This window comes from Haliotis cracherodii, unplaced genomic scaffold, assembly GCF_022045235.1.
Source record: "Haliotis cracherodii isolate W230 unplaced genomic scaffold, xgHalCrac1.p SCAF_16, whole genome shotgun sequence".
NCBI lineage: Eukaryota > Metazoa > Mollusca > Gastropoda > Lepetellida > Haliotidae > Haliotis > Haliotis cracherodii.
The window spans coordinates 28,475,525-28,484,900 of NW_027266271.1; the positions used below are offsets into that span (position 1 = coordinate 28,475,525).

Sequence of the window (9,376 nt, forward strand, 5' to 3'; positions counted from 1 at the left end):
GCATTCCTACATCACGTCCATGTCTGTCCATGTTGGTCCACCTTTAGAATTCAGATCACCGTTCCACAACATGATCGTGGTGGCGGTGGACATGTGGAAGAAGAGGATCGAAATCTGGCCCATCAGACGCTTGGGTTGTCGCCCTGTTTGGGTCTCTGATTGGTCGAACCGGGGGTTTTGCTTTCTCTCCCATGGTAAAATCCATTTCCTATGGAAAAGAAACACAAGTGTCGGGTCGATTTGGAAAACCGAGGCTCAGGCCGGGCGCCGGAACGGATCAATCAGCGCTTCGCGTTGTGGATCCAATCAGCGCGCTGCGTGTCGCACCAATCAGCGTGCAGCGATGTTCGATCCGGTCCCTTTCCTTTAAAAAAGGATCCTTGTAATACCTTCTACGCTTGTTTTTTTAATACAATCAAATAAGTGCATAAATTAAATCAACATGCTTAATGGACAAGAAGTAGCCACCAAACGTCGTTACAGACAATGAAGATAGATGCCTCTCAAAGACTCAAATAACAGCTGAAATGATCGACAGCTGATTGTAACGTTTATTTGCAAGAGGGGGTCAAACAATTTCTAAATGACGTTATTTGTTATTTGATTACATGAAGTGCGAAATGGCCCCATCAACATTCCCCATATATACTCCATATCTTCTGGTTTAATATCAAAACAGAGGTTACAACTAGCTATAGGGTATAGTGCGAGCACCCCACGGGCACGGTTACTGACAAACTAAGAATGATTATCAGGAAGTAGCTGCAGGTGCGTCATAACGATTCTCATTCTCATCCTGCCGTTGTTTCAGTGTTAGCGCTACCCGCCATCAGAAGCCAGGGCGCCCTCTCAGAATGTCCCAACCTTACACAGGACATCATCGGGTGTTCAACACAGTTCCTGAGTGAAACATCCATGAAAGGATTCTTCACAGATTTCGCAAAAGTTTTTAATTTTACATCTCTCCTGTCAAGCTCGAACGCGTTCTTGTGTCAGGCATCGTACGTGTGTTTTTCATTTATTTTTATTTATGTAACAGTAGCCGTTCTCAATGTGTAGGGAATCACTGTGTACAATAGCCGGTTTCACTGTGTATAGTACCCTGTCTCACTGTGTACAGTAGCCGGTCTCACTGTACAGAAGCCGGTCTTACTCTGTATAGTAGCCGGTCTTTCTCTGTACAGTAGCCGGTCTCACTCTGTACAGAAGTCAGTCTCACTCTGTACAGAAGCTAGTCTTACTCTGTACAGAAGCCGGTCTAACTCGGTACAGAAGCCAGTCTTACTCTGTACAGTAGCAGGTCTCACTGTGTACAGTAGCAAGTCTTACTCTGTGCAGTAGCTGTTCTTACTCTGCATAGTAGCCGGTCTCACAATGTACATTAGATGTATCAATCTGTACAGTAGCCGGTCTCACTGTACAGAAGCCGGCCTTACTCTGTACAGTAGCCGGTCTTACTGTACAGAAGCTGGACTTACTCTGTACAATAGACGGTCTCACTGTACAGAAGCCGGTCTTACTCTGTACAGTAGCCAGTCTCACTGTACAGAAGCCAGTCTTACTCTGTACAGTAGCCAGTCTTACTCTGTACAGAAGCCGGTCTAACTCTGTACAGAAGCCGGTCTCACTCTGTACAGAAGCCAGTCACACTCTGTACAATAGCCGGTCTTACTCTGTACAGAGGCTGGTCTAACTCTGTACAGAAGCCGGTCTCACTCTGTACAGTAGCCAGTCTCACTCTGTACCGTAGCCAGTCTCACTCTGTACAGAAGCCAGTCACACTCTGTACAATAGCCAGTCTTACTCTGTACAGAAGCCGGTCTCACTCTGTAGATAATCTGGACTCGCTGTGCACAATAGCCGTTTTCACTGTGTCCAGTACCTGGTATCATTGTGTACAGTACCCGGTCTCACTGTGTACAGTAGCCGGTCTCACTGTACAGAAGCCAGTCTTACTCTGTACAGTAGCCGGTCTTACTCTGTACAGTAGCCGGTCTCACTCTGTACAGAAGTCAGTCTCACTCTGTACAGAAGCTAGTCTTACTCTGTAAAGAAGCCGGTCTAACTCTGTACAGAAGCCAGTCTTACTCTGTACAGTAGCAGGTCTCACTGTGTACAGTAGCAAGTCTTACTCTGTGCAGTAGCTGTTCTTACTCTGCATAGTAGCCGGTTTCACAATGTACATAAGATGTATCACTCTGTACAGTAGCCGGTCTCACTGTACAGAAGCCGGCCTTACTCTGTACAATAGCCGGTCTTACTCTGTACAGAAGCCGGTCTCACTCTGTACAGTAGCCGGTCTCACTCTGTACAGTAGCCAGTCTTACTCTGTACAGAAGCCAGTCACACTCTGTACAATAGCCGGTCTAACTCTGTACAGAAGCTTTTCTCACTCTGTAGAGAATCTGGACTCGCTGTGCACAATAGCCGTTTTCACTGTGTCCAGTACCTGGTATCACTGTGTACAGTACCCGGTCTCACTGTGTACAATAGCCGGTCTCACTCTGTACAGAAGCCGGTCTCACTCTGTACAGTAGCCAGTCTCACTCTGTACAGTAGCCGGTCTCACTCTGTACAGAAGCCAGCCTCACTCTGTACAGAAGCTAGTCTTACTCTGTAAAGAAGCCGGTCTAACTCTGTACAGAAGCCAGTCTTACTCTGTACAGTAGCAGGTCTCACTGTGTACAGTAGCAAGTCTTACTCTGTGCAGTAGCTGTTCTTACTCTGCATAGTGGCCGGTCTCAGAATGTACATTAGATGTATCACTCTGTACAGTAGCCGGTCTCACTGTACAGAAGCCGGCCTTACTCTGTACAATAGCCGGTCTTACTCTGTACAGAAGCTGGTCTAACTCTGTAAGAAGCCGGTCTAACTCTGTACAGTAGCCAGTCTCACTCTGTACAGAAGCCAGTCACACTCTGTACAATAGCCGCTCTTACTCTGTACAGAAGCCGGTCTAACTCTGTACAGAAGCCGGTCTCACTCTGTACAGTAGCCAGTCTCACTCTGTACAGAAGCCAGTCACACTCTGTACAATAGCTGGTCTTACTCTGTACAGAAGCCGGTCTCACTCTGTAGAGAATCTGGACTCGCTGTGCACAATAGCCGTTTTCACTGTGTCCAGTACCTGGTATCACTGTGTACAGTACCCGGTCTCACTGTGTACAATAGCCGGTCTCACTCTGTACAGAAGCCGGTCTCACTCTGTACAGTAGCCAGTCTCACTCCGTACAGTAGCCGGTCTCACTCTGTACAGAAGCCAGTCTCACTCTGTACCATAGCCGGTCTCACTCTGTGCAGTAGCTGGTCTCACTCTGCATAGTTGTCTCACTCTGTAGAGAATCTGGACTCGCTGTGCACAATAGCCGTTTTCACTGTGTCCAGTACCTGGTATCACTGTGTACAGAAGCCAGTCACACTCTGTACAATAGCCGGTCTCACTCTGTACAGTAGCTGGTCTCACTCTGCATAGTTGTCAGTCTCACTCTGTACAGTAGCCGGTCTCACTCTGTACAGAAGCCAGTCTCACTCTGTACAATAGCCGGTCTCACTCTGTACAGTAGCTGGTCTCACTCTGTATAGTTGTCAGTCTCACTCTGTACAGAAGCCAGTCTCACTCTGTACAATAGCCGGTCCTACTCTGTACAGTAGCTGGTCTCACTCTGTATTGTTGTCAGTCTCACTGTTTACTGTAGCTGGTCTCACTGTACAGTAGCCAGCGACGGTCGTGTCCATGGTGATTAAGTGTGTTGTCAGGTGTTCAGTTGAATGGCAGTTGGATGTTGTGTTTTCATTTTCCATCCGTGGCATTGTTGAGTAATTCATGTGTACACTTTTCCAGAACCCAGACACTTGTTTTCGACTTCTATGGATGTTTATATGACAAGTTCTTCGCTTGCATTCCATCTGCCTGGCAAAGAGCATTCACATCCTTAGACCAGACAAAAAAGGCACTTGACTACATGTGTAACAACAAAAACGGTAACTATGCTTGAAAGACTGGCCTTTACGTTGCAGCATCATGTTAGTGGGTTAGGGTTAGGGTTTGGGTAAGTTAGAGTTAGGGTTAGGGTAAGTTAGGGTTAGGGTTAGGGTTGGGGTAAGTTAGGGTTAGGGTTAGGTTCTAATATTTATTGTTACGAAATAAGTATTTACAAAAAGTAAACAAGCACTTGTAAATATATCACAGTCTTCAAAATCACAGCTGATGCTATTTACTTGTACATATAAAACTTGTGACATTGAAGTTACGTTGCGTTATGTCCCCTGTAAGACCTTTTATGTACCTTTCAGTCAGTCAGACTGTCAGTCTTGATCTGAACCTCTGAATGTGTATTTATTCAGATGTGGACTATGCATGCCTGGCAGAAACTGGTAGGTCAACCGCCCTGCTGAACTGTGTGCTGTCTGGCCACAAAGGAGGTTCTGACTCTTCCACGCCTGATGGATACCTCGCAACCATCTGCAGGTATACCCAAAACATATTTCAAAATGTGCAATAGAATATTGAAAGAATGCATAAAAGGGCACACGAATATCACTCTGTTCTGTGTATCAGTTGAATACACGTGTGACTGCATCACTGTTTATCTCTGGATTTAGTAGCCAAAGATTATAACACAAATTCATAAAGCACCGCTTGATAAATGTATGATAGTAATTTTGAAATGTAAGAAAAATGAGGACGTGAGAATTTGGCCATCCTGATCTTCAGATATTTCGAAAATGCATCCTCACTGAGCCTGTCCCATTTAATTTTGGCATTTTCAGTTTATCGCAGCTGTCTGTGAGCTGTATTAAGACAGCCTATGGTTCGTGTCCAAAGAGAACTGGAGATGTCCTGGCAGAAGTGGAGAAGCTCGGGAAACCTGCTGCCTGTGACGCCTGTACCTCCCGGCCTTCACTTCTCCTCGTGCTGTTCTCAGTGCTGGTCTTCATGCTGGCCTTGCTCAAGTAGATACCCTAATGGCACTGATATACACAATTCATCAAGAATTTGAACTTGTGTTATTTTTGTTGTAGATATTTCGAAACAGGGAAACTGAAATAATTTAACGAAAAGAGTTGGCCCAACTTCGTTACTTATTCACAGATAGTTATCTGTTTTAAAAAAAACACCGATAAGATTTATATATTATTATTTCCCGACTGCAATGCTACCGTCCATTTGTTTTTCGGGACAAAAATATATAAACCTTCACTGTTCCGTCATCTCTCTGTGCTAGAGCAGATACCTCTTCACTTGTGTTTAATGTAATTTTGATGGATGCAGTTGGGTCTGTCGTGTATCGTGTCGGAGCAAATCACAAAATACGTTCACAAATTCACGAACATCGCATACATATGATCCAGATTGTGTGTGGTACACCTTGCCGGGCAGTAGACGCTTTGACAGATATCAATAGATGACAATGACACATTCACAACAATCAACCAGGCGGTAATCTAAAGCATACACCATGTTCAGATGTAAAACATCAATATTCTTTCCGTTGCCATTGAAGCGTGTAAGCAAGTTTGTATTAGGCAGATGGTGATTTGCCTGAGGACAGCCATATTGTTCCAGAAGTATTACGGCTGCTGGTTGTGGTGTTGCAGAATGTTTTCCTTATATACAATACAACAAAACAAAACGGAAACTAGGATCATGTACTGCACCTGTATTCACAGGATTACATGGGATTAGTCTGATTTATATGTACCCAAAAACAAAGTAATTGTGGTCACTTAATTAATTAATTCTTCTTGCTTAATGCATTGAAGACATTGAAGAGTACTGTTATTTAATTCCGATGAAACTGACTACATGCGCTTAAGGAAGTGGTTTTCTTTTCATTCTACCCAGCAATAACTACAGGAAATATACACAGATTATGTATAAATGTGAGGTTATTTTTATGTCACACCAGAAATAGACTGTTTGAAATGAATAAGGGAACACATAGTTTTAGACACAGTACAATGATATGCTATCATGGGGTCCAGCCTTGTCTGCCAAATACACGTTGGAAACAATACACAAACACATCTCAACATTTGATTCTGACAGTTGTTGAACTTGTACGCGCCCTTATCGAAATCTACTAACAGTAAAGCTTATAATTATTGACCATTGTTCATTGTTACTTTATTCATTTCCATCAGTATATATATACTAGCATTTTGATTTTCTTGTCTTCCTAATACCCTAATGTTTCAAAGTGACCCTGGAGTGTGTTGATAGTTCCTTTGTTGTGTACACGCGTACACAGTGATCAACCACGAAAGTCATAAATATCATGTCACAATAGGTAATCATTTTAATTGATTAATACGAACTCAGTTACTTTTGTTTGTCAGTGTATACATGTTTAAATAACAACAAAGTTGGCGGGGGATATAGAAACGGGCTCCGTCCGTCCGTCCGTCCGTCCGCCCGTCACGTTTTGTTTCCGGAGCATAAGTAATACACCGTTCAATATTTTTTCATGAGACTTTGCAGGTCTGTCAAGTACATGCTGAACTGGTGCCTTTTGCTATTTAGAAATTTTAGAAATTTTTATTTTTTACGTTTCCATGGCAACAAGATGGACTTAGGTTCTGTGAGGGTAGGGTTTGTTTCCGGAGCATAACTCATAAACCGTTCAATGTTTTTACATGAAACTTCTGCAACAGGGGCGGGGGATATAGCCACGTTAGTGGCAAACTCTTGTTTTGATTACATTCATCAAACAATCTGGGCTTGTACCATACACCGAAGCATCATGCAGGTCATGTATCGATTGACAACTATACATCGACACATAAGGGAGGACGGGCTGTATGGAAAGAAGTTTAATTGTAAGATACTATTTTGGGCCATTGGTTTGGCTTGATCCCGACTCGATTATGTACGGTTGTCGGTTGGGTTGTTGTTTAACGCCGCACTCAGCAATATTCCAGCTATATGACGGCGGTCTGTAAATAATCGAGTCTGGACCAGACAATCCAGTGATTAATATCATGAACATCGATCCACGGCCAGCGTGACATCGTCAGAACGCGGTAACTCCGACGTTCTGCAACTACTATTACTTGTATTAGTGCTACTCGTGTGTTCGTATTGGGGCGGATCAATATTATTTAGGGCTTTAATGTATACAGCTGGAAAAAATATGTTTAGCACCGCTTATAATATATTTCCATATAAAAATGCGACGTTTCACACATGTATCATGGATGCTGAAAGGTACTGAACTAGACACCGACTGCTCACAAAGACCTCCCTTAAAAGAAATAGTTTCGAAATATTCCCCCCCACGCATCGAACCAGCTTTGCTAAAGAATTATTCTGACAACTAATATCCATTTTGAAGTGCAACCGCTAGTATTAAGTGCTTATATATAAACTTCCGTTATTGTGAAGAATTTGCCATGTACAATATTATTTAAAAAGATAATAAAACAAACTTCTGTCAACCATATGTAACGCTTTTATAAAATCAATAAATTTACCATAAAATCTTTATTCTCTTCTTCTTGTGTATGAGTTTTATAAAATACCCTTTATATTCCCAAATTATCTGTTACGTTTACACAAATGTATTTATTCAGGGTGGATCAAAAGATGTTACTCATTGTATTCAACAGTGAGACACTTCTGTAATTATTGCGATGTTATGTATTATCGTTCGTTGATATAGGAACAATGATGGATTTTGGGTAGTAACCTTTATAGTAGATTTTCTTTGAAAAATGTCATTCAATATTGTGTTATAACATTTATATTTTTTATATGTTCTGACGGTGATCCATCATTTACAGGATATTTGGAAGTCTTAACAACTTGGCCGAAGGGCTTGAACGCGAAATACATGTATCATGCAAAATCTCGTGAATATGCATTGGAAATTGACTGTCGTCTTTGTCATCTCTTGTAGGATTTGGAAATTGTTTCAAGCACTCTTGCCTCTTAATAGTAGTAATATTATTTAACTGTTTTTTTCACTTCATTTTCTTCAATTTAATTTCCAAAACTCTTTATAATCATTATTTTTGATGCCATATTTTGTAAAATATGTTCCAAATTTTTTAATGATAATTTTGAACACTTATTATTTAAACAAGGCAGATACAGCGCACATATAATCAAGGGTTGTAAAACCGTCTGATCCGAAAGAAATAAATTCACCCGAGTCATCCGACAATCTTCCATGAACAATATTGACTATGTTTTGTAAAATATGTTTCAAATTTTTTAATTATAATTTTGAACACTTATTATTTAAACAAGGCAGATACAGCGCACATATAATCAAGGGTTGTAAAACCGTCTGATCCGAAAGGAGTAAATTCACCCGAGTCATCCGACAATCTTCCATCAACAATATTGACATTAAAATATCTTTCCTTATTTAATCGACAGTGTAGACGACTGTCACGGATATCATATATAACTGCACTCACTGGAATATTTAGATATTTTATTTTACAAGTGAACAATTGACTTGCCTTTGTGTGTATTTATGAGGGGTACGACCAGTGAAGCATGATATTCACACCCCTACGGTAATAATAGTGAAACATTAAAGTCATGCTCATGATATATTCGGACTCATACAGTCGACTGTAGCAGAGATTTTGTAAAAACATGGAAAGGGTTTGCCTCTTTTATTGGTCCACATATCTTTTTTATAAGATTAACTGAGGCCTTGAGTGTTGTAACCTTGGTCAAACAACGTTATATACTACTCAAAAGGAGTTAGGGAACACTGATGTGTTTGCACTTAAAATAAAAAAGGAACAGAAGGCCAAGAAGTGCAGTAAATTCAATAATGGCCGAGTATACAGTAAGAAAGTATCATGAACAATCCACTAATTTCATAACGTGAACAAGTGTTGATGTCAATAATGTCACTGGGGTCAAAATTGGAAATCCAGGCCATGAGAGAAAAGTCAGTAACGAGTGTGTCCGCCCCTAGCAGCCACACATGCAACATAACGACGCCTCATGGATGTCACTAATGTCTGTAGTGTGTTCTGTGGGATAGCATGCCACTCCAAACTCAGCCATTTAGCAAGCTGGCGCAGATCTAGAGGTGGAGGGTGGTTCTCCCTAACACGTCTCGTCAACAGATTCCATACGTGTTCAATGGGTACCATATCAGGAGAATATGCTAGCCAATCCATGCGAGTAACATTGTTCTGTCCAATCTCATACCTGTAGCGAACAGCATTCAAATTCCCGTTAATGACGTACAGATTGGTTCTGTGAAATGAGAAGGCTGCCCACACCATGACACTACCACCCCCAAAACGATTGTGCTCACGGACGTTGACGTCAGCAAAACGTTCCCCACGCCGTCTGTAGACAAGAACACGACCGTCATTATGCTGCAGTGAGAACCGAGATTCGTCA

At 41.9% G+C, this 9,376-nt stretch overlaps 1 protein-coding gene across 1 annotated transcript; it reads left to right on the top strand.

The window, feature by feature from the left end:
- Positions 1-915: 915 nt before the first annotated feature.
- LOC139463658 (uncharacterized) lies at positions 916-5,490 on the top strand. Its single transcript, XM_071244918.1, has 4 exons — positions 916-1,001; positions 3,842-3,981; positions 4,345-4,468; positions 4,771-5,490. Exons 1-4 carry the CDS (start codon positions 916-918, stop codon positions 4,955-4,957), a joined length of 537 nt encoding a protein of 178 aa, XP_071101019.1. The 3' UTR covers positions 4,958-5,490.
- The last annotated feature ends 3,886 nt before the right edge of the window (positions 5,491-9,376 follow it).

Bases quoted from the DNA above. Each gene is read 5' to 3' on its own strand.
- LOC139463658 (XM_071244918.1), top strand. From the start codon at position 916: ATGAAAGGATTCTTCACAGATTTCGCAAAAGTTTTTAATTTTACATCT. The intron at 1,002-3,841 runs GTACGTGTGTTT...ACACTTTTCCAG, and splicing joins GCGTTCTTGTGTCAGGCATC to AACCCAGACACTTGTTTTCG. The intron at 3,982-4,344 runs GTAACTATGCTT...GTATTTATTCAG, and splicing joins CATGTGTAACAACAAAAACG to ATGTGGACTATGCATGCCTG.